At 46.5% G+C, this 25,152-nt stretch overlaps 1 protein-coding gene across 1 annotated transcript in view; it reads right to left on the minus strand.

Moving 5' to 3' along the window:
• The window catches only part of LOC142213579 (serine/threonine-protein kinase Nek11-like), a 258,023-nt gene that overhangs the window by 69,706 nt on the left and 163,165 nt on the right, over nt 1–25,152 (minus strand). Inside the window, exon 9 of the mRNA XM_075281957.1 lies at nt 19,854–19,973. Coding sequence (XP_075138058.1) covers nt 19,854–19,973 — 120 coding nt within the window. The remainder of the gene's footprint in view (nt 1–19,853; nt 19,974–25,152) is intronic.

The raw sequence follows: 25,152 nt of genomic DNA on the forward strand, positions 1-25,152 counted from the left end.
TGCTACTGGTATATAGTGCCATTGTCTGACTGGGAATTCAAAGAATATATGGGGGTTACGTGCACCCACAATTTTTGCTACTGCTATAGAGTGCCATTGTCTCACTGGGAATTCAAAGAATATATTGGGGTTATGTGCACCCACAATTTTTGCTACTGCTATATAGTGCCAGTTTCTGACTGGTAATTCAAAGAATATATTGGGGTTACGTGCACCCACAATTTTTGCTACTGGTATATAGTGCCATTGTCTGACTGGGAATTCAAAGAATATATGGGGGTTACGTGCACCCACAATTTTTGCTACTGCTATACAGTGCCATTGTCTCACTGGGAATTCAAAGAATATATTGGGGTTACGTGCACCCACAATTTTTGCTACTGCTATACAGTGCCATTGTCTCACTGGGAATTCAAAGAATATATTGGGGTTACGTGCACCCACAATTTTTGCTACTGCTATATAGTGCCATTGTCTCACTGGGAATTCCACAAATAATTTGGGGATTCATTCACCCTACATCTCAGGCTCTTGCCATATTCACCCAGGTTGTCAGTGCTGCACCAGCTCGTTCCCAGACAGCTCGGCCCGAAAAACATGTTACCTATATAGAGGATTTGGACAATGAAGACAACATGTTCTAAATCTAATGTCTGCACCTTCTCCAGAATTAAAATAAAGGCAGCGTTTAACTTTCAAATAGCACTGCACAAAGGAAGAGCTTATCAGCTTGTCTCATGACATGCTACTGAAAAGTGTCATTTGTGTATCTTAATGTAAATATAGTTGTATAAGCTTTTTGGGTTTTAGGCACTGCCAAGTTATTTATTACCACCCGCTCCCTTATAATGATGATGACGCCAAAGTCACTGTGGGTGTTCAGAGCTCACAGCTTTGGTTGACATTTGTCTTGCTCTCTGTCGGTACCAGCTGTCTTTTTGGATACCATAAAGTTATGTTGACTTTATTAACAGCTATAGAAGCTTTAGCCAGGTTGTGACGGTGTGTAACCCTAACAACACTAAGTGGGATGCACATTAATAGTCAGTCTATGTACGCTAAACGTATCACTGAAGTAATTTTTTTTCCCTCTCCCCTAATATAAGAAAGGAACAGACATTAGACCTAGACCGGGGTTCGAGGCTTGTAAAAATCCAGTATTATTTGTTCTTCATGATGTGAAATATGTGTTGAAAAGCAACCCAAGATGAAGTCAGCCATGTGTGCCAGTGTGTTACTTGGCATGCCTTTGCTGGCCCCAACTGTAAGGGTCACTCTCCATTTCCTCCATTTTCCACTCCCCTTCACACCATTTGTGGTGAAGCAATGGGATGCACTGAAGTGCACCCTCTAGCCTCGTGTGGGACAGGGACATCAGATGCCACTCCAACCCCCTCGTCTTCCTCCGCCAGCCAACGGTGCGAAGATGAGAGGAGTGTGCTCTGAATGTTTTCTGCCTAGCAGAGGCTAGTTCTCACTTACGAAAATGGCCCCACTTTGACCTGTATATCAGGCACAATGGTGTAGGTTTCAAAGAAACATGGCACCAACAAGTTGAAAAACGTGGGCCATGCGTGGACCGTGTTTGAGTCTGGCAAGCTCCAGATCTGCTACCAGGTTCCAGCCATTATCACAGGCGCAAAAATGCCAGGCCCCAGGTGTAGCAGGGAAAAAAAAATGCCATCTCAGCCAGGATGGCATCTCTGACCTCGGAGGCACTGTGCTGTCTGTCCCCCAAGCTGATCAGTTTCAGCACGGCCTGCTGACATCTCCCCATGCCAGTGTTACAGTGTTTTCCGCTAGTAGCTGGGGTGGAGGTTGCAGCATCGTAGGGTTTCAGTCTACTCCTGCCATGAATTTTGGCCTGGGAGAGGAGATAGGCCACCCCAGTTTGCACCCGGGGAACAGACTCCACCACATTCACCCTGCCTGTCATTAAAGATAAGCACTGCAGCATCCCTGACCACAGGCGCTTGTCCATGTGTCGGTGGTCAAGTGGACCTTGCAGCAAAGCGCAGAGCTCTGGGCCCGACTGATGTTATGGGACACATGCAGGCGCAAGGCAGGGACAGCACACCAAGAGAAGTAGTAACGGCTAGGCCCAGCATAGGGAGGTGCCCCAGCTGCCATCTGCTGACGGAAGGCCTGGGTCTCCAGAAGCATAAACAAACACCAACATCTCCAGGGCCAGCAGTTTATCGATGAGGCTGTTAAAGGCTTGGGCATGGGGGTGGGTTGTGTTGTACTTCTGCCTGCAATGAAAAGCTTGGGAAATGTGGAGTGGCTGGGAAGAGGCGCATGATGGTGCAGGCCAAAAGGGCGCATGAGGGTGAACTCCCCAATGTGTCAGAGATAGGTGTGTAGGTGTCCTTGCATCATATACTTGCACCATATTTGGCTTTGGAAGTTAATTTTGTGCCAAAAAGTGGTTAAGACAGCGATCCCTCAGCTACTCCCGTTACACTGTCTAGTGAAATTACCATCTTTGGAAGTGGACCACCACTTGTAAGATCCCAAAGGAAGCAGGCAAGAGATGTGCAGTGCAGAAAAAAAGATGAGAAAATAAGTGTAGGCTGTAGAGCACAGAGGGATCGGAGAGGACAGAGCTGGTGTCGGCCAGGTATTCCCACAACATGCGCCTATACTTGTCCCTCCTGGTGACACTAGGCCCCTGAGTGGCAGTAATTTGTCCAGGGGGGCCATTAACGTGTTCCAGACCTAGGAATAAGTCTTCCAACAGGGTAGAGTTTTGCATGCCTTTGCTTCTACCCACTGTTTTTGCTGCTTAGCTTCCCTCCACATCTACACTGCTTTCACCCCTAAACATCACCCCAGTTTATGCCTTTGTTTCTACCCTGTTTTTTTTTGTTGAATTAGCTTCCCTCCACATCTACACTGCTTTAGCCCCTAAACATCACCCCAGTTTATGCCTTTGCTTCTACCCTGTTTTTTTTTGTTGAATTAGCTTCCCTCCACATCTACACTGCTTTAGCCCCTAAACATCACCCCAGTTTATGCCTTTGCTTCTACCCAGGTTTTTTGTTGATTTAGCTTCCCTCTACATCTACACTGCTTTAGCCCCTAGACATCACCCCTGTCCATGTGGGGTCGGTGGCCTCGTCATCCACCAACTCCTCTTCCAATTGCGCACTGGCCCCTTACTGCAAACCGCACATGACCACAGCTTGCCCTGATGGCAACTGTGTCTCATGATCCCCACTTAGGTCCAGACAAGTCGGTGGCGGGTCCAAAACCCCAAAATTGGAAGGAAATGGCGGATGCTGCAGTATTTCTAACACCTGTTCCTGGTGCTCGGGCCTGGTCTGTGTTGTACCCTGCACCCTGCTTAACGCAGCTGCCATATCCGAAGTTGTGCTGAGCGCATGCTAATGTTTCGTGTCCAGTGCAATGGATGGGATGGGATTTCACATAAGTCTGCCACCCATGGCCACTCATGGTTGAGCAACTGAGGGAGTTGACTTTGACGAACCCGAGGGTTTTGGAGTTGGAACTACATCAAAGGTCTGTGCTGCTCACACACTCTGCTCAACACATGATATGTTTAGTGCCAGCAGTGTGGAGACGTCGCACAACAGCCGTTGTTCCAGCAGGTACAGGCGTTGTAGGAGTGCATAGAGGCTAGCAGCGGCAACTATAGACTTTAAAAACTATCCGCACAAGCGCCACACTTTCACCAGTAGCTCAGGAACATTGGGGTACCTTTTTAAAATGATTAGCAGCAATGAGTTAAAAACGTGGCCCAGGCATGGAATATGTTGCAGGCTGCCAAGCTACAGAGCCAATCCCAGGTTACGGCCATTATCACACATGACAACATGCCTGGGCCCAGGTGCAGTGGCAAAAACCACATTGCCGTCTCATCGAGGATGGCATGACTCACTTTGTAGGCAGTGTGCTTTCTGGCCCCCAAGCTGATGAGCTTCAGCACGGCCCGCTGACGTCTCCCCACACCAGTGTTGCAGCGTTTCCAGCTCGTAGCTGGGGTCAATTTAACAGCGGAGGAGGGTGGTGTTTCAGCCCTCCTCCCAGGAATGTTGTGTGGGGAGACAAGTCAGGCCACCACATTTTGCGACCCGGTCCACGCCTCAACTACATTCAACCACTGTGCCCAAATTGAAAGGTAGCGTCCCTGTCCGCATGCACTTGTCCATTCGTAACTGGTCACATGGAACTTTAGGGCTAAGCGCTGAATTTAGGGACCGCCTCATGTTTGGGGGAAAGTGCTGGTGTGGACGGCACAGTGCGGTGGCGCAGTAGACACTCTGCCCAAAAAGGGCAGAGTGTCCCCCAGCCGGGATTCCAACATCTCCTGGGCCAGATTTCTTGAGATGAGGCCGTTGAAGCCTTGGGCATGTGGGTGGGTTGCGCTGTACTTTAGCATGAAATGAAAGGCTTGGGAGATGGGGAGTTGCTGGGAAGAGGCGCATGATGGCGCGGGCAAAAGGAGAAATGGCAGGAAAAGGTGAGGATAAGGGTGAACTCCCCAAAGTGTCAGAGGCAGATGTGGAGGTGTCCTGGCTGCTGGTCTGGACTGCAGCGCCAGCCCTGTCAACAGTGGAAGAGGCAGTGGCCGCCAGGCCAAACGACGATTATCCTGCGCTTGCTCTCACCCACTGAGCCCAGGGCTTGCCTTCCAAATGATGGCACCCGCAAGAGGTGGTGAGATTCCTCTCCGCAGATCTCCAACCCATCTTGGACTTGCAAATTGCACTAAATTTGTCATGTAACTGACATGTATATGATGAGTCTATCCATTGTCTGTTCATTTTGGTGAAAGTCAGCCTGTCAGCTGACAGACAGCTGTGCTTGTCAGTGATGATGCCACCGGCTGCTTGTACCCCCAGTTTTTGCTGCTTAGCTTGCCTCCACATCCACACTGCTTTTGCCCCTACACATCACCCCTATCCATGCCTGTGCCTCTAGCCATAAGTCTGCCACCCATGGAAACTCATGGTGCAGAAAGTGAGGGAGCTGACTCTGAGGAACCCTTGGGTTTTGTAGCTGGTACTCCATCAAAGGTCTCTGCTGCTCACACACCCTGCTGAACATACGGTATCTAGGGTTAGAGCGTGTGGTGACCTCGCACAACAGTAGGTGCTTCAGGCAGATGTAGGCCTTGCTGGAGTGTATTGCGGCTAGCTCCAGGTACTGTAGACTTGGGAAAGTGGGTGTCCAAGTGCCGCACTTTCACCCTTAGCTCAGCTAATTTGGGGTATGTTTTTAAAAATCATTGCACCACTACATTGAACACGTGGGCCAGGCATGGAACGTGTTGGAGGCTGGCAAGCTCCAGAGCCCTCCAACAAGACAAAAAAGCCTGGCCCCAGGGGCAGCGGGGATAAACAAATTGCCATCTCATCCAGGATGGCATCCCTGACCTCAGAGGCAGTGTGCTGTCCGTCTCCCAAGCTGATGAGCTTCAGCCCAGCCTGCTGACGTCTCCCCACACCAGTGTTGCAGCGTTTTCAGCTCGTAGCTGGGGTCAATCTAACAGCGGAGGAGGAGGAGGGTGGTGTTTCAGCCCTCCTCCCAGGAATGTTTTGTGGGGAGACAAGTCAGGAAAATTCTTGAAACAGGGGAGAGTTTTGCATCTTTGCCCTTGCTGCCTATGGACATCCCTTTGCCTCTAGCCACCATTTTCCCTGCTTTGCTTGCCTCCACATCCACACTGCTTTTGCCCCTAGACATCACCCCAGTCCATGCCTTAGCTTGTACCCCCAGTTTTTCCTGCTTAGCTTGCCTCCACATCCACACTGCTTTTGCCCCTAGACATCACCCCAGTCCATGCCTTAGCTTGTACCCCCAGTTTTTCCTGCTTAGCTTGCCTCCACATCCACACTGCTTTTGCCCCTAGACATCATCCCTATCCATGCCTCTGCCCCTAGCCATAACTCTGCCACCCCTGGAAACTCATGGTGCAGAAACTTTGGGAGCTGACTTTGAGGAACCCTTGGGTTTTGTAGATGGAACTCCATCAAAGGTCTGTGCAGCTCACACACCCTGCTCAAGATATGGTATTGTAGGGTTTCAGTGTGTGTGAATGACGGACAACAGCCTGTGTTTGGACAGATGTAGGCCTTGCTAGAGTGTTTTTAGGCTAGCAGCGACTCCTGTGCACTTGCAAAAGTGGGCGCACAAGCGCCGCATTTTCAACAGTAGCTTCGGTACATTTGGGTATGTTTTCAAAAAACTTTGCACCACTAGGTTAGACGTGGGCCAAACATGGAACGTGTTGGAAGCTGGCAAGCTCCAGAGCCGCTACCAGGTTCCAGCCATTATCACAGGCGTAAAAATGCCAGGCCCCAGGTGTAGCAGGGAAAAAAAATGCCATCTCAGCCAGGATGGCATCCCTGACCTCGGAGGCACTGTGCTGTCTGTCCCCCAAGCTGATGAGCTTCAGCACCGCCTGCTGACGTCTCCCCACACCAGTGTTTTAGCGTTTGCCGCTAGTAGCTGTGGTGGAGGTTGCAGCGTCGTAGGGTTTCAGTCTACTCCTGCCATGAATTTTGGCCTGGGAGAGGAGATAGGGTACCTCAGTTTGCACCCCGGGACCAGACTCCACCACATTCACCCTGCCTGTCCTTAAAGATAAGCAGCATCCCTGACCACAGGCGCTTCTCCAAGTGTCGGTGGTCAAGTGGACCTTGCAGCAAAGCGCGGAACTAAGGGCCCACCTGATGTTGAGTGACACTTGCTGGTGCAAGGCGGGGACGCCACACCGGGAGAAGTTGAGACGGCTAGGGACGGCATAGTGAGGTGCCACAGTTGCCATCAGGTCCGGGAAGGCGGGAGTTTCAACAAGCCGGAACGCCAACCTCTCCTGGGCCAGCAGTTTAGCGATGTTGGCGTTCTAGGCTTGCGTGGGTGGGTGGTTAGCGGTGTATTTCTGCCGGCGCTCCAATGTCTGAGAGATGGTGGGTTGTTGTAAAGAAGCGCCTGATGGTGCCTTTGATGGTGCAGGAGAAGGAGATAAGACAGAAACAGGGGAGGATGAGGGAGAAGTCAACAAAGTGGCGGAGGCAGATGAAGTGATGTCCTGGCTCGTCCTCTGGAGTGCATCGCCAGCACTGTGAGCAGAGGCAGTGGCATGAACGGCGGGCGACGTTTGTCCTGCCGTTGCTGCCTGCCACTGATTCCATTGCTTGGATTCCAAATGACGGTGCATTGAAGTGGTGGACAGGTTGCTCTTCTCAGGGCCCCTACTCCATTTCGAGAGGCAAATTGTGTAGACGACACTATATCTGTCCTCGGCGCATTCCTTGAAAAAACTCTACACCTTCAAGAAACGTGCCCTCAATGGGGGAGTTTTTCTGGGCTGGGTACAAAAGGGAACATCTTCGGACATTCCGGGTCTGGCCTGGCTTCGGCAAAGCAGCTGACCTCTGCCTCTGGACATGTCTCTGCCTCTAGCTACCCTTTTTGGTGCTGCACCTGCCTCAACATCCACACTACTTTCCCAGCTTGACATCCGCCTTGTCCAGGTGGGGTCGGTGTCCTCGTCATCCACCACCTCCTCTTCCAACTCCTGTCTCGCCTCCTCCTCCTGCACAATGCGCATGTCAACTGGCTTCCCTGACAGCAACTGCGTCTCATCGTCGTCGATGAGGGTGGGTTGCTGGTCATCCGCCACCAAATCGACCGGAGATGGAATGGAGGAGACTCTAGTGTTTGAGCATCTGGACACAGATACTTGTCTGTTAGGTCCGTGGAATCGCGAAATGGAGGGGCAGGTTGCGGTACAGTCAAAGGAAGGGAGAACAGCTCTGGGGAGCAGGGACAGTTGGGGTTATTGTTCTGGGAAGATTGGGAATTTTGGGTGGATGGAGGACAAGACTGTTGGGTAAGAGGAGGTAGAGGCTGACTGGCTGGTGGACAATGTGCTTTAAGCGTTATCCGACAGCCATTGCAAGACCTGTTCCTGGTTCTCGGGCCTACTAATCTTTGTACCATTCAGCCTAGTTAATGTGGAACTTTTGTGCAAAGCGCAGAACTTAGGGCCCGCCTGATGTTAAGGGACACACGCTGGTACAAGGCTCAACTCACCCTAAGTGCCAAAAACACTGCTGGTGCAAGGCTCTACTCATGCCAAGGACCTCAATCTCTGCTGGTAGCTCAGCTTAAGGTCCTGTAACTTTGTTTGGAAGGGCTCATGTTAAGGGCTAGAAAAGTGAATTTTGGAAGGTCTTACCACATCACACACACACACACACACACACACACACTCAAAATGACAGTTAAGGGTGAGGGCTTTTGGAATTCCCATTGCCTATTCCATTTGTGGTTGTCATGGGGAACGTGATTTAAAGGGGTGGTTGTTACTGTTTGTTGAGCTTAAATTGGGGTTTGTGTCCATCCATTTGGGGAGTAAAGAAGGTTTCCAGGTATTTTTCCACTTTGATAGAGGTTTTTTTGAATGTGGAAAGTGTGTAGTTGTTAGGCAGTGATGTTGGGGTAATAGAGGGTCTTTGGTGTGTTAGATGCCCCCAGACATGCTTCCCCTGCTGTCCCAGTGTCATTCCAGAGGTGTTGGCATCATTTCCTGGAGTGTCATAGTGGACTTGGTGACCCTCCAGACACGGATTTGGGTTTCCCCCTTAACGAGTATCTGTTCCCCATAGACTATAATGGGGTTCGAAACCCGTTCGAACACACAAACATTGAGCGGCTGTTCGAATCGAATTTCGAACCTCGAACATTTTAGTGTTCGCTCATCTCTAATCCTTTCCTTAGCTGAGTCTCATTGCTGAAACTTGAAACCAGCTTCTAGACTTGCTTTTTACCGTCACTCTTAGGCTAATAGTCCTATTGGCATAAGTTAAAGGGCAGTGGCATTATTATTGGCCTCAGGATAAACTTTAAACTGGTCCCCCCCCCTCACTGATCCAATTCAGTCCCACCCAACAAGCATCCCTTTTGACCCGATCTTAGGGTAAGTTCACACAGAGATTTTTGGTCCGGAACCTGAGGTGGAGGCCACCTCAGGTTCCGGACCAAAAGCTGGGTAGCTGCGACTGAAAGCCGGTGCACTGCACTGGCATCCAGCCACGCACTCCATTCCGGATTAGGCCCAATGAATGGGCCTAGTCCAGAGGAGGGTGTGTCTTCAGGCCGAATCGCGAGGCGAAACGGCCTGAAGAATGAGCATCTCGCTTCTTTTTTCTGGGAGCCAGAAGAAACGGGAGCCGTCTTTTTGGTCAGGCTTTTGAGGCGGATACGGTCTCAAAATCCTGACCAAAAAGCTCTGTGTGAACTTACCCTTAAAACCACATCTTCTTATTATCTTCATATTATTTTCTGCCTCCTTTAAATTATAATATATATATAGCTTCTCTCTCCATTATATTATACACTGACCCCTTACAGACAGCTCTGTACCACTGTTAAATTATATGTACCCTCACCTCTATATTATACACTCCTTTCATCACTTTATATTTTAAACTGCCATTTCAATCTCCACATTATACACTAATCTGGTATTTTACACACAACCTCCCCTCCCATCTTTATATTATACCCCCATCTTTATATTATACACTGTATAACATTGAAGGGGGCTGTGTATACAATATACATTTTTTTGCCTCCCACCTTTATATTACTCCCCCCTTCCTTGTAGGGCTCAGGGGACACAACCAGCGATATCTCTACAGCTATGCTAGTCTGAGAAGGTGGATAATCTGCAGGCCCTGAAGCAGGTTACAGATGTGTTGCTGATGTATGTAATACACATATTGAGGCCCAGTGCTCACTTGCCCTTCCCTCTTATAAGTAGGTGCCGCTTCACTCCTCTAGTAGCATGCACTGTACAGCATCATTCATAAAGTGGGAAATGTGAAGCTGGCTTACCATAACAGTGGAGAGGCCCCCCTCTCCCTGTGGGCCCGGTGTGGTCACACTCCCTGTGACTGCAATTGATACTCCCTTGTTTAAGGGATGTTTTTATTTTAGATGTTCATGGCATAACCACTTTCTGCTACATTAAGGCTGGGAGTCTATTGAGAGGAGGCGGTGTATGCTTCTTTCTTTGTGTGACTGCCATAGAAGTATATGGAAAGAGCTGTGGAAATGTGTGCAATGATCTCTCCATTCATTTCTCACTTGGATGCTGCCTCACCAGTCAAAACAGAACAGACATCATTCTGAAGTTAGGTGTGGATCCTAGAGGTGGGAATATAGGAATGCCCATTATATAGGGGAATAGGGCATAGGGAAAAGGGTTTTCTAAAGAGGACAACCTATGTTTTTTCAGAGAGTCTGTTTAAGGAACAAGTAGCCTTAATTAGTTTGATGGATTTACAAAATGAGAATGTTCCGTATAATGACCACTCCATCCATAGGATAGGGGTCAGTTGTCCTAATCCAGGTTTTTATCCCCTGAAGTCTCGGGCACCGGTCTACGGCTTGTTTCAACAGGCCGTGGAGGCGGACCTCGAGACTTTGGGGGAGAGAATGAAATACTGTAAGGGGAATAGCAATCTTTCTAGTCGGGAACAATTAATGTTGAAAAATCTAAAGAATCAAAATGATATCGTGATTAAACAATCCGATAAAGATGGGAAGGTGGTTGTAATGGATAGTACCGATTATTTAAAAGGTTGTCTGGAAATTTTGGAGGATGAAACAACATACAAACGACTTGATAGTGATCCAACAGAGTATGTTCATAAGAAATTAGAATGTATTGTAAATAAGGGAGTTTCTTTGGGTATTTTTTCTCAAGAACAAGCGAAGCATTTGGTACCTAGTCATCCAGTCATGGCCATTTTTCATGGCCTCCCGAAAACACATAAGGGACGTTTACCACCACCATTACGCCCCATTGTGGCAGGCATAGGGAGTATCAATGAATCACTGCGCTCATGGCTGGTTGACCTGTTAAAACCACTTGTCTGGCGTACGCCCGGTTTCTTACGGGATTCCAAGGCGGTACTACAGACTTTTCAGAGTTTTTCATGGAAACCACACTATGTGTGGATCACTGGAGATGTGGAACAACTTTATTCGAGCATACCACACGACGTTGCTGTTGTAGCTTTGGAATATCATTTGTCAAAATATAGTAAATTTTCTTTACAGCTATGCGAATATATTTCTGAAATTACATTATTTTTAGAGATGAGCGAACACTAAAATGTTCGAGGTTCGAAATTCGATTCGAACAGCCGCTCACTGTTCGAGTGTTCGAATGGGTTTCGAACCCCATTATAGTCTATGGGGAACATAAACTCGTTAAGGGGGAAACCCAAATTCGTGTCTGGAGGGTCACCAAGTCCACTATGACACCCCAGGAAATGATACCAACACCCTGGAATGACACTGGGACAGCAGGGGAAGCATGTCTGGGGGCATAAAAGTCACTTTATTTCATGGAAATCCCTGTCAGTTTGCGATTTTCGCAAGCTAACTTTTCCCCATAGAAATGCATTGGCCAGTGCTGATTGGCCAGAGTACGGAACTCGACCAATCAGCGCTGGCTCTGCTGGAGGAGGCGGAGTCTAAGATAGCTCCACACCAGTCTCCATTTAGGTCCGACCTTAGACTCCGCCTCCTCCGGCAGAGCCAGCGCTGATTGGCCGAAGGCTGGCCAATGCATTCCTATGCGAATGCAGACTTAGCAGTGCTGAGTCAGTTTTGCTCAACTACACATCTGATGCACACTTGGCACTGCTACATCAGATGTAGCAATCTGATGTAGCAGAGCCGAGGGTGCACTAGAACCCCTGTGCAAACTCAGTTCACGCTAATAGAATGCATTGGCCAGCGCTGATTGGCCAATGCATTCTATTAGCCCGATGAAGTAGAGCTGAATGTGTGTGCTAAGCACACTCATTCAGCACTGCTTCATCACGCCAATACAATGCATTAGCCAGTGCTGATTGGCCAGAGTACGGAATTCGGCCAATCAGCGCTGGCCAATGCATTCTATTAGCCCGATGAAGTAGAGCTGAATGTGTGTGCTAAGCACACACATTCAGCACTGCTTCATCACGCCAATACAATGCATTAGCCAGTGCTGATTGGCCAGAGTACGGAATTCGGCCAATCAGCGCTGGCTCTGCTGGAGGAGGCGGAGTCTAAGGTCGGACCTGAATGGAGACTCGTGTGGAGCGATCTTAGACTCCGCCTCCTCCAGCAGAGCCAGCGCTGATTGGCCGAATTCCGTACTCTGGCCAATCAGCGCTGGCCAATGCATTCTATTAGCCCGATGAAGTAGAGCTGAATGTGTGTGCTAAGCACACACATTCAGCACTGCTTCATCACGCCAATACAATGCATTAGCCAGTGCTGATTGGCCAGAGTACGGAATTCGGCCAATCAGCGCTGGCTCTGCTGGAGGAGGCGGAGTCTAAGATCGCTCCACACCAGTCTCCATTCAGGTCCGACCTTAGACTCCGCCTCCTCCGGCAGAGCCAGCGCTGATTGGCCGAAGGCTGGCCAATGCATTCCTATGCGAATGCAGACTTAGCAGTGCTGAGTCAGTTTTGCTCAACTACACATCTGATGCACACTCGGCACTGCTACATCAGATGTAGCAATCTGATGTAGCAGAGCCGAAGGTGCACTAGAACCCCTGTGCAAACTCAGTTCACGCTAATAGAATGCATTGGCCAGCGCTGATTGGCCAATGCATTCTATTAGCCCGATGAAGTAGAGCTGAATGTGTGTGCTAAGCACACACATTCAGCACTGCTTCATCACGCCAATACAATGCATTAGCCAGTGCTGATTGGCCAGAGTACGGAATTCGGCCAATCAGCGCTGGCTCTGCTGGAGGAGGCGGAGTCTAAGATCGCTCCACACGAGTCTCCATTCAGGTCCGACCTTAGACTCCGCCTCCTCCGGCAGAGCCAGCGCTGATTGGCCGAAGGCTGGCCAATGCATTCCTATGCGAATGCAGACTTAGCAGTGCTGAGTCAGTTTTGCTCAACTACACATCTGATGCACACTTGGCACTGCTACATCAGATGTAGCAATCTGATGTAGCAGAGCCGAGGGTGCACTAGAACCCCTGTGCAAACTCAGTTCACGCTAATAGAATGCATTGGCCAGCGCTGATTGGCCAATGCATTCTATTAGCCCGATGAAGTAGAGCTGAATGTGTGTGCTAAGCACACTCATTCAGCACTGCTTCATCACGCCAATACAATGCATTAGCCAGTGCTGATTGGCCAGAGTACGGAATTCGGCCAATCAGCGCTGGCCAATGCATTCTATTAGCCCGATGAAGTAGAGCTGAATGTGTGTGCTAAGCACACACATTCAGCACTGCTTCATCACGCCAATACAATGCATTAGCCAGTGCTGATTGGCCAGAGTACGGAATTCGGCCAATCAGCGCTGGCTCTGCTGGAGGAGGCGGAGTCTAAGGTCGGACCTGAATGGAGACTCGTGTGGAGCGATCTTAGACTCCGCCTCCTCCAGCAGAGCCAGCGCTGATTGGCCGAATTCCGTACTCTGGCCAATCAGCGCTGGCCAATGCATTCTATTAGCCCGATGAAGTAGAGCTGAATGTGTGTGCTAAGCACACACATTCAGCACTGCTTCATCACGCCAATACAATGCATTAGCCAGTGCTGATTGGCCAGAGTACGGAATTCGGCCAATCAGCGCTGGCTCTGCTGGAGGAGGCGGAGTCTAAGATCGCTCCACACCAGTCTCCATTCAGGTCCGACCTTAGACTCCGCCTCCTCCGGCAGAGCCAGCGCTGATTGGCCGAAGGCTGGCCAATGCATTCCTATGCGAATGCAGACTTAGCAGTGCTGAGTCAGTTTTGCTCAACTACACATCTGATGCACACTCGGCACTGCTACATCAGATGTAGCAATCTGATGTAGCAGAGCCGAAGGTGCACTAGAACCCCTGTGCAAACTCAGTTCACGCTAATAGAATGCATTGGCCAGCGCTGATTGGCCAATGCATTCTATTAGCCCGATGAAGTAGAGCTGAATGTGTGTGCTAAGCACACACATTCAGCACTGCTTCATCACGCCAATACAATGCATTAGCCAGTGCTGATTGGCCAGAGTACGGAATTCGGCCAATCAGCGCTGGCTCTGCTGGAGGAGGCGGAGTCTAAGGTCGGACCTGAATGGAGACTGGTGTGGAGCGATCTTAGACTCCGCCTCCTCCAGCAGAGCCAGCGCTGATTGGCCGAATTCCGTACTCTGGCCAATCAGCGCTGGCCAATGCATTCTATTAGCTTGATGAAGCAGAGTGTGCACAAGGGTTCAAGCGCACCCTCGGCTCTGATGTAGCAGAGCTGAGGCTGCACAAGGGTTCAAGCGCACCCTCGGCTCTGATGTAGGAGAGCCGAGGGTGCACTTGAACCCTTGTGCACCCTCAGCTCTGCTACATCAGAGCCGAGGGTGCGCTTGAACCCTTGTGCACACTCTGCTTCATCAAGCTAATGGCCAATGTATTCTATTAGCCTGATGAAGTAGAGCTGAATGTGTGTGCTAAGCACACACATTCAGCTCTACTTCATCGGGCTAATAGAATGCATTGGCCAGCGCTGATTGGCCAGAGTACGGAACTCGACCAATCAGCGCTGGCTCTGCTGGAGGAGGCGGAGTCTAAGATCGCTCCACACCAGTCTCCATTCAGGTCCGACCTTAGACTCCGCCTCCTCCAGCAGAGCCAGCGCTGATTGGCCGAATTCCGTACTCTGGCCAATCAGCACTGGCTAATGCATTGTATTGGCGTGATGAAGCAGTGCTGAATGTGTGTGCTTAGCACACACATTCAGCTCTACTTCATCGGGCTAATAGAATGCATTGGCCAATCAGCGCTGGCCACTGCATTCTATTAGCGTGAACTGAGTTTGCACAGGGGTTCTAGTGCACCTTCGGCTCTGCTACATCAGATTGCTACATCTGATGTAGCAGTGCCGAGTGTGCATCAGATGTGTAGTTGAGCAAAACTGACTCAGCACTGCTAAGTCTGCATTCGCATAGGAATGCATTGGCCAGCCTTCGGCCAATCAGCGCTGGCTCTGCCGGAGGAGGCGGAGTCTAAGGTCGGACCTGAATGGAGACTGGTGTGGAGCGATCTTAGACTCCGCCTCCTCCAGCAGAGCCAGCGCTGATTGGTCGAGTTCCGTACTCTGGCCAATCAGCGCTGGCCAATGCATTCTATTAGCCCGATGAAGTAGAGCTGAATGTGTGTGCTTAGCACACACATTCAGCTCTACTTCATCAGGCTAATAGAATACATTGGCCAATCAGCGCTGGCCAATGCATTCTATTAGCTTGATGAAGCAGAGTGTGCACAAGGGTTCAAGCGCACCCTCGGCTCTGATATAGCAGAGCTGAGGGTGCATAAGGGTTCAAGTGCACCCTCGGCTCTCCTACATCAGAGCCGAGGGTGCGCTTGAACCCTTGTGCAGCCTCGGCTCTGCTACATCAGAGCCGAGGGTGCGCTTGAACCCTTGTGCACACTCTGCTTCATCAAGCTAATAGAATGCATTGGCCAGCGCTGATTGGCCAATGTATTCTATTAGCCTGATGAAGTAGAGCTGAATGTGTGTGCTAAGCACACACATTCAGCTCTACTTCATCGGGCTAATAGAATGCATTGGCCAGCGCTGATTGGCCAGAGTACGGAACTCGACCAATCAGCGCTGGCTCTGCTGGAGGAGGCGGAGTCTAAGATCGCTCCACACCAGTCTCCATTCAGGTCCGACCTTAGACTCCGCCTCCTCCAGCAGAGCCAGCGCTGATTGGCCGAATTCCGTACTCTGGCCAATCAGCACTGGCTAATGCATTGTATTGGCGTGATGAAGCAGTGCTGAATGTGTGTGCTTAGCACACACATTCAGCTCTACTTCATCGGGCTAATAGAATGCATTGGCCAATCAGCGCTGGCCAATGCATTCTATTAGCGTGAACTGAGTTTGCACAGGGGTTCTAGTGCACCTTCGGCTCTGCTACATCAGATTGCTACATCTGATGTAGCAGTGCCGAGTGTGCATCAGATGTGTAGTTGAGCAAAACTGACTCAGCACTGCTAAGTCTGCATTCGCATAGGAATGCATTGGCCAGCCTTCGGCCAATCAGCGCTGGCTCTGCCGGAGGAGGCGGAGTCTAAGGTCGGACCTGAATGGAGACTGGTGTGGAGCGATCTTAGACTCCGCCTCCTCCAGCAGAGCCAGCGCTGATTGGTCGAGTTCCGTACTCTGGCCAATCAGCGCTGGCCAATGCATTCTATTAGCCCGATGAAGTAGAGCTGAATGTGTGTGCTTAGCACACACATTCAGCTCTACTTCATCAGGCTAATAGAATACATTGGCCAATCAGCGCTGGCCAATGCATTCTATTAGCTTGATGAAGCAGAGTGTGCACAAGGGTTCAAGCGCACCCTCGGCTCTGATGTAGCAGAGCTGAGGGTGCACAAGGGTTCAAGTGCACCCTCGGCTCTCCTACATCAGAGCCGAGGGTGCGCTTGAACCCTTGTGCAGCCTCGGCTCTGCTACATCAGAGCCGAGGGTGCGCTTGAACCCTTGTGCACACTCTACTTCATCAAGCTAATAGAATGCATTGGCCAGCACTGATTGGCCAGAGTACGGAATTCGGCCAATCAGCGCTGGCCAATGCATCCCTATGGGAAAAAGTTTATCTCACAAAAATCACAATTACACACCCGATAGAGCCCCAAAAAGTTATTTTTAATAACATTCCCCCCTAAATAAAGGTTATCCCTAGCTATCCCTGCCTGTACAGCTATCCCTGTCTCATAGTCACAAAGTTCACATTCTCATATGACCCGGATTTGAAATCCACTATTCGTCTAAAATTGAGGTCACCTGATTTCGGCAGCCAATGACTTTTTCCAATTTTTTTCAATGCCCCCGGTGTCGTAGTTCCTGTCCCACCTCCCCTGCGCTGTTATTGGTGCAAAAAAGGTGCCAGGGAAGGTGGGAGGGGAATCGAATTTTGGCGCACTTTACCACGTGGTGTTCGATTCGATTCGAACATGGCGAACACCCTGATATCCGATCGAACATGTGTTCGATAGAACACTGTTCGCTCATCTCTAATTATTTTTGCTTCAACACAATTTTTTTTAGTTTTGATGGGAAATATTATTTACAGGTTAGGGGGGCTCCTATGGGGGCCCCCTTTTCTCCATCTATTGCGAATTTATTTTTGGCATGGTGGGAGGAGGATTTTGTTTTTTCTTTAAGGAATCCCTACTTCAGCAACGTCGTGTGGTATGGTCGTTATATAGATGACCTGTTGTTAGTGTGGGAGGGGGATACGGAGTTGATCCCTAATTTTATGACATATTTGAATCAAAATGATTTAAACTTAAAACTCACGTATTCATTTAGTCCATCTAAGGTCTCTTTTTTGGATATTGAGCTCTGCAGTGATATAGACAGGGGTGTAGTGGAAACCAGCCTGTTTCGGAAACCCACATCTGGGAATAATGTGCTACTTGCTAGCAGTTTACACCTGAGACATACTTTAAAGTCAGTTCCACTTGGGGAACTGTTGAGAACATGTCGTGCCTGTTCAGACGATACAGATTACCAGATCCAGAAACAATATACTCTTTCTAGGCTACGTGATCGTGGTTATCCAGAATGGAGTTTGACTAGGGCGGCAAAGTTAGTTGACGATCGAACTCGTGCTTCTTTACTGGTTAATAAGAAACAGGATGAGGTTAAAAAATCGAACTATAAAAAATCAAACCATAAAATAGTTTTTTCTACTCCATATTCCAGACAATTTGCACAGATTAAATCAATTATATTGAAAAATATGCCTATTCTTTTACAGGACGCTATAACACGAGAGATATTAAAAGATGGTATACAGGTAGTAGCCAAACGGGGCTGTTCCCTAGGGAGTCAGTTGTCTCCTAGTTTATACTCTAGCCAGAAAAAACATTTGTCCACGTGGCTTAACTATCGTGGTTTTTTCAAATGTGGTATGAATAGGTGTTCTGCATGTCAATATGCAAGTAAAACTTCTATATTTTATAATTCAGATAACACAAATTACTTTTCAATTGCCTCTTTTATGAACTGTAATACGGATCATGTCATATACGTAGTTGAGTGCACTTTATGTGGACTCAAGTACGTGGGATGCACGATTAGGGCAGTTAAAGTAAGGATCAGTGAACATATTGCGGGTAGTAATTAGGAACATGAGAATTCTTTAGGGGTTTCTCGTCATTTTTTCCATGAACACCAGGGTAATGTTTCGAGTCTTAGGTTTTATGCAATAGAACGGGTCTTAAGACCCCCGCGGGGAGGTGATTGGAGAAAAAAAGTCCTCCTTCGTGAGGCTTTTTGGATCATGAAATTAAAAATGAGGCACCCCGGGGGTCTTAATATACGATCAGACTTAGCTTACATTTATTGATGTAGCAATCATGTTAAAGTCATTTTGAAGTACTATAAGTAATGAGGGCAGCGGCGCCATTCATAGTAGTGTCTTTACATTCTGACATACTTAAACTTGTTTAGTCCATTGTCAATTTGAATTGGGTGGTAAAGAGAATAGTGAGTAGAAGTTTAGCTTCTTTTGTTTGTAGTCGGGGATAACCGTAACCTGTAACATGTAGTTAACATAAGGATAGTACGGGTTGTAGTTGTCTGGTTTATTGAGACTATTATCTCTGATCATGTGTTAGATAGTCACATGTGGGTGTTGCGTTCCATTGTGCGTCTCACCTGCATTAGTATTTCCGGTCTTGTGATTTGTCACATGATCGGAACCTTTGCATGTTACTATGGCATTGGAAAAACACGGACGTCTTTTCTTACAGCATATGGGAGAGTTTGAAAAATATAGGATTAAGACCATATTACCATCCACAGTAAAGTAATGTAAGTACAGATTTACATTTTTTTGTAGTTTGGGTGGTTTGGATCTTGTAGTGGGGGATTTTAAATGGTTGCCATAGTTATGATGTAGTGGTTTGCTATATGGACATGTTCACATTTGACCGATTTATCAGTATTAAAATGTCTTCACATTAGTGCTTTTTCCATGGTATATGTAATTATTGATGAAAAATGTATATATTTCTTGTATGTTACTCCACTCATAAGGTATTGTTATTACACGCATTGGGAATTATATTATGTATTATCTTTAAGATAAAACTTGTGCAATTGTTAGTCAATATGCAATGTGTGGAAGATATGGGGTTAAATAGATGAGTGGAGGGTGGAGTTAGGTCGATGTAGTGGTTTAAAAGGAGTATAGGTAGTGATATGTTTGAGCCGAGAGGAAGGGACGAGAGTCCCGAAACGCGTCGCTTTTTATATTAGACCTACACTATGGTTGCCATGTAACCTTTTTATTTTTATGGAATAAAAGTTATATTTTATTTACCACGGAACTCTTCATCATCATTCTGGATGCAGTTGGCTTCATTTATTTGTTAAAGAATTTCTATCAAGACGGGTTGAGTCCACCTGTTGCCGTGCTCTCCGGATATAGTTTATCTTGGTATATGGTGAGATGAATAATAATTTCTGTTTATCTACTATGTTATGACAACCTCTGGCTATCACGACTTGCTAGGAGTTGTAGTTTTGATGCAGCTGAGGAGTCATCATTATTGGATCCGTGGGGTGGTGGACACCTAGTAACCCCTCTGCCCTGATAGGGACTTGAGCACCAGGCACTCCCACCGATCAGCTGTTTTTAGCACCGTGCACAGAAGCAGTGTGTAGTGGCCTTGTTACACTATTGCAGCTCAGCTTCCAGTTATCAATCTGATATAGACCATCAATATGAAGATGTGGAGAACCCTTCTAAAAGAAAAAACTAAGTATTCCAGGTATGGGATCATATGCTGTGTATACTTACTTTAGCTTACTTATATGGGTCTCTGGATCTTCTTCCTGACGAATTCTTCTGCGTTGACGTGGAGCCATCTCCTGCACTATTCTCATGGCCTGTAGACTGTCTAGATGGAGTTTCTCTTGCCTGTTAGATATAACAACAGTATAATGAATGAGAATATAGTGACTAGAGAAGTACATGCATAGTGAGGACTGTAATAGGACATGGTTTTCCACAAAATCATAGTGTCTTATTGATGTGATATGACAGTCTATATGTATTTTTTGTACATCTATAGGAGGTGCACTGTCTGTATTTCTGTATACTATACTGGTCACTGTATATTGCTCAGTAGATAAGCATTTCTTCTAATGGTCATGTTATAAGCTGAGCACTGAGCCCCTCATCTCCCCCAAAGTTACTATAAAAGATGTAGAAAGCTATTCTTAGTGAGCTTTAGCATGGGCCATGAATGAATAAGTGAGTGCCATACAACTCTTGAAGTCATCAAATGATGGGTAAATATCAACGCATTATATATAATGGAGCTCCAACCAGTCAGCTATTTAATGGTAACCAAATAACATATTGATCTCTTTCAATAATGTATTTAGGGTATTTACTTGAATTGATTCAATTATATTAACATTAGTTGGTTGCATCCATAGATGACTGTAACAAAAATGAGAATATTCTTTATATGTTTCATACTCCTGAGATAAACATCGTCTAAACCAGAACATTTCAGTGACTATTGAGGTCCCTAAACTGTTCCCCGATATTTGATGATTAGATTTACAATGCCTGATACTTTGTTCCAGCTGGATATAACTCCTGCCAGAAGGGATAGGTAGCAGCTTATTCCCCTCTCCCAAAAGAGATAGCTGTTTAACCGTAAGCTTTAGGGGATTTATAGAGCTGTTCAATGAATACGCACGTTATCCTACATGACATTGTAGCAATGCCTACAGAAAATATTGCCAGTAGTGCCTATAAATGTCCTCTTATGTAATGCCTACAGCTCTGGAGCAAACATATGTAAGGAAAATATTGTATTCAGATTCTATATTCCTAATGTTATTTAAGGCTATGGATATTTTTATAGATTTTCTTATGTCATGTATTTTTATTTAAAACTTTTTCTAATTGGGTTACTGCATAGCAAGCTGTATAATGCCATTCTCTGCTAAATCCATCACATATATTCCAATGGCTCTGTCTACAGCCTACTGACACCTTTTCTGAAAAGTAACTAAGCCCAAATACTATTTTATGATTCTTTTTTAATATATGTTTTACCTTAAAACTAAAATATATCACATAAAAGGATGTGTTCAACATCTCACCCTAAAAGCATAACTAAACTTTTGAATAACATTTGATTTTCTGGCAGCATTTGTGTCATTAATACATTTTGTAATATACTTTATTAACTAAATTAACATTTGGATCCTTTCTGTGAAATCCTGTGTTGTTTATGTATTGACAACTGTTTCTGCGTTTCACTGAATATACATGTGTATAGAGTATGCCTACATGTATTTGCCCTGTATTTGCAGTTCAAAGATTCCTGATACAAGAAAAGAGCAATACATGAGCAATCTATGATCTGTAATCACACAAGCAGCCAGAAGTCGATAGAATTACATGAGCAAATGTTTCTTATATTGTAAGCTGTGCAGAATGCTCAGTCCAGTGCACAGAGAAACCATTTTTCACTTGGGCTGTGAGGAAAACCTCTCCCCTCATTAGTCACTGTGTGAAGAGAGAACAGTCCCTCCTCCTTCCAGTCACTATGAAGCTCTCTTAAAGAGGACCTTTCATGTTCCGAGGTACAGGCAGTTCTATATACTGCTGGAAAGCTGACAAGGCACTGAGTTCAGCGCACTGTCAGGTTTCCCAATCTGTGCCCCGGGTAAAGAGCTAGCGTTCCCGGTACCTAGCTCTTTACAGTCAGAAGGGCATTCCTGACAGTCAGTCAGGTACATCCTTCTTCACAGCAGCACCTATTGTGCTGTGCTCCCCTCCCCTCCTGATTATACTCATCTATGGACGAGCACTGTGAGCAGAGGGAGGGGGCGTTCCTGCCCGCTCACACTGTACAGCACAATAGGACTGTCAGAGCTACGGTACCGGGACTGATAGCTCTTTACCCGGGGAACAGATCGGGACAGTGCACTGTCGGCTTTCCAGCAGTATATAAAACTGCATGTGCCCTGGACCATGAAAGGTCCTCTTTAAGCCTGATGTATCTATGGATGGGATTTCCCTAGTAACAGGGGGCGAACAGTAAATTACCTTGAACGGAGACATCTGATGGCAGGAACTTTAGGGAGGTTTTCAATCAAAATCAGCATCATTTTTAATTAAAGTGCACTACATTTTGGTACTGAATCACATGCTCTATTTAACAAGTAACTGGGCAAAAATATTAAATAAGTCTTCTAACTTTTAGAATATGGGTTTGCTCTGTGCTGCCAAACTCTTTTCAAAAGTAACTGCACCAAAAATGAGGTCAGTAGTGTGCTGTGTTCAGTTCAAGGAACTAATATGGATACTAGAAACTTTATACCGTAGGTTAGTGGTTAATGATAGGTGGGAGTTTACATAGCATGCTGTTATTATTCTTTATGACTGCATTGCTCCTTGGATTGTAATGTTTCTGAGATATCATAAACCTGTGGTCTGTACTTTAGAGGAATTATATTTGCAACTTGGGGATAATAGCTTGATATTTTCTGGGAACTCATATGCCTCATATCAAAAACTGCTGACAGGCAGACAGTACACCTACTGCATCTAAGGTCAGATTATGAAAATGTCTTGGTAGTTTGTTACCCTTCCTTGCCATCTACAAGCAGGCACATAGGCTTGTTATGGATCCTTTAATCATGTGTGTAATGCAATGCTGGACTGTCTACTCTTTAAGAGGTCATTGTGATTGTGAAAGACAAGGTCATGTGGCCCTTGGGAATGCCTTGAATTGTCACCCTATGTAACCTGTCCTTTGTATGAGCACGTCTTGCTGAATTCTTCACCATTGGGAAGAGAAGTGCCAGACTCTGAATTGGGCAGAAGTGGGATGTCGATAGCAAATGGACGAGTCCTATCTCCTCCTGTGCTGCTAATTGATTCCTGCTTGTTCCCCCCAAGGGCCCAGAGACCATTCAACAGAGACTGAACTCAGCTTCCTGACTCCACAGCAAACCACAGCATCAATTAAAGATCAGCAGCAAGCTACTTAGCTTAACCATTCCCCTGCCAGCTAAGGGACTACACTTACTCACATACAGTCAAGAAACGAGGCACTGCTGCAAAATAAATATTGCTAGATCAATGTGTTGTACATTAATTTACAAGTCCTAAAAATAATACGTGAGTGTTGTCTTTTGCAACCAGTCGCCACAGGCTGGACGTCTAATGTGTGTATTCTCTTTAATCAGCAGTAGTAGTGGTTGACATGTCATATATAGTCAACCAACATTTGTTGAGGATATCATGTGAGGGTCTCATTCAAAGGCATACATACCATAGAATTAACCATGTGGCTGCAATGAGGTCTCAACCCTGGTTGGTCCTATGTGCCTTGCTGCTGGATGAAATGAATATATGCAGGACTCACCTCCCTAGAGGAACTGCATTGACAGCAAGTAAGAGGAAAGGACAAGTTAAACAGGCATCACACCCCATTGATTTCAGCAGCAAAACCTGGCACAATAATAAAGAGTCTTGCTGTGTTGTTTGTGAACAATCATAATCTATGACAACATGAAAAACTGAGACTATTTTGGCCTGCATTACTCTGAATATTTCTTATAGGAAGTGTATGGGCAGCTGCCTCACCACAATGGGAGGTGGTGCTTGTATATATGTTATTTTGGCTATCCTTAGATTAACATTTTCTAGGTAGTGCAGTCTGCATCTGTAAGCCTATCCCACTATTTTACTGTAACCGGGGGAATACCATAGAAGGTCATGTGCTGTTATAGAATACAGTGTCCGTCTGGGCTTACACTACATATTATTATGTATGGACTTACCTTGAATCTTGTGTAGTGACAGACATTTAATTCTGTTGTGTAGGGGTTGACAATACATTTTGTTGTGTATGACATTACATTTTGTTGTGTAGGGGTTGACATTACATTTTGTTATGTATTGGCAGACATTGCATTTTGTTGTGTTAGAGCTGACATTGCATTTTGTTGTGTTGGAGCTGACATCACATCTTGTTTCTTGGTATGCATAGGCAGACATTACATCTTGTTGTGTTTGTGCTGACATTACATTGTGTTGTGCAAGGAAAGATGTAGCTCAGACCAGGATCTGCACTAATGTAGAAATCCTAACTTTACTACATTCTAAAGTACAATATATAAAATGCTACTTTATTATGAGTAGCTGTCTAGCTCACAAATTGCAGAAGATGTAGAGGGGGCAGGAAAGTTAAATCATAGCAATATGTTCTTTGTTCGGAGTAAATATATCAGGAAGGCCACAAGAGGAGCGTAGATTAATTTCACTTTTTATAATTTTCTCTTATTTACTCCATTAGAATTGATCTGCCTGCACAAGATTCTGTTGATGCTCATATAATAATATATACATCTTATAATTTTTTTATGCAGGTTATATTTCGAGGAAAACTGCCCTACATTTTGGTTATTTGAACAACCTCTTAGGGTGCATGCACACTACGTAACGCCGGGCGTGTATGAGAGCCGTACACGCCGGCATTACGGCAGACTGCCGAACACTTCCCATTCACTTCAATGGGAGCGCTCGTAACAGCGGCGTTTACGAGCGCTCCCATTGAAGTGAATGGGAAGTGTTCGGCAGCCCTGCTGTAACGCCGGCGTGTACGGCTCTCATACACGCCCGGCGTTACGTAGTGTGCATGCACCCTTAGAGAGATATATACAAATGAATATATGAGTATATGGGAAACTAATATTCCAGTTACCAGTTGTGAGTTGCCAACTGCACAGGAATATATTTGTACAATGTCTGACCATTCAGTGCCTTAAATATTTTTTATTGGTCATAACTAGTTTATTAAGTTACTCACAATGCATAGATTGTTGGGATGATCACTTGGTATTGGTCTTATTGGCCTATGATCAGTGTCCTTGTGGTAACATTGATCTTCCAGGGTAAATTCTGGAGGCTAAAAGGGCCGTAGGAATCTGTAGTGAACTAGTGATGATTAGTAGTGTTCGTGGTCAAACTGGGGTCCTTCAGCCCACCGAAAGAAATGATTCTAAATGCTCAAAACTCCTGACGATTACTCTTAGTACACATTCCCTCTCTTAGGTCAGGTAGG

This window comes from Leptodactylus fuscus, chromosome 7 (assembly GCF_031893055.1).
Source record: "Leptodactylus fuscus isolate aLepFus1 chromosome 7, aLepFus1.hap2, whole genome shotgun sequence".
Classification (NCBI taxonomy): domain Eukaryota; kingdom Metazoa; phylum Chordata; class Amphibia; order Anura; family Leptodactylidae; genus Leptodactylus; species Leptodactylus fuscus.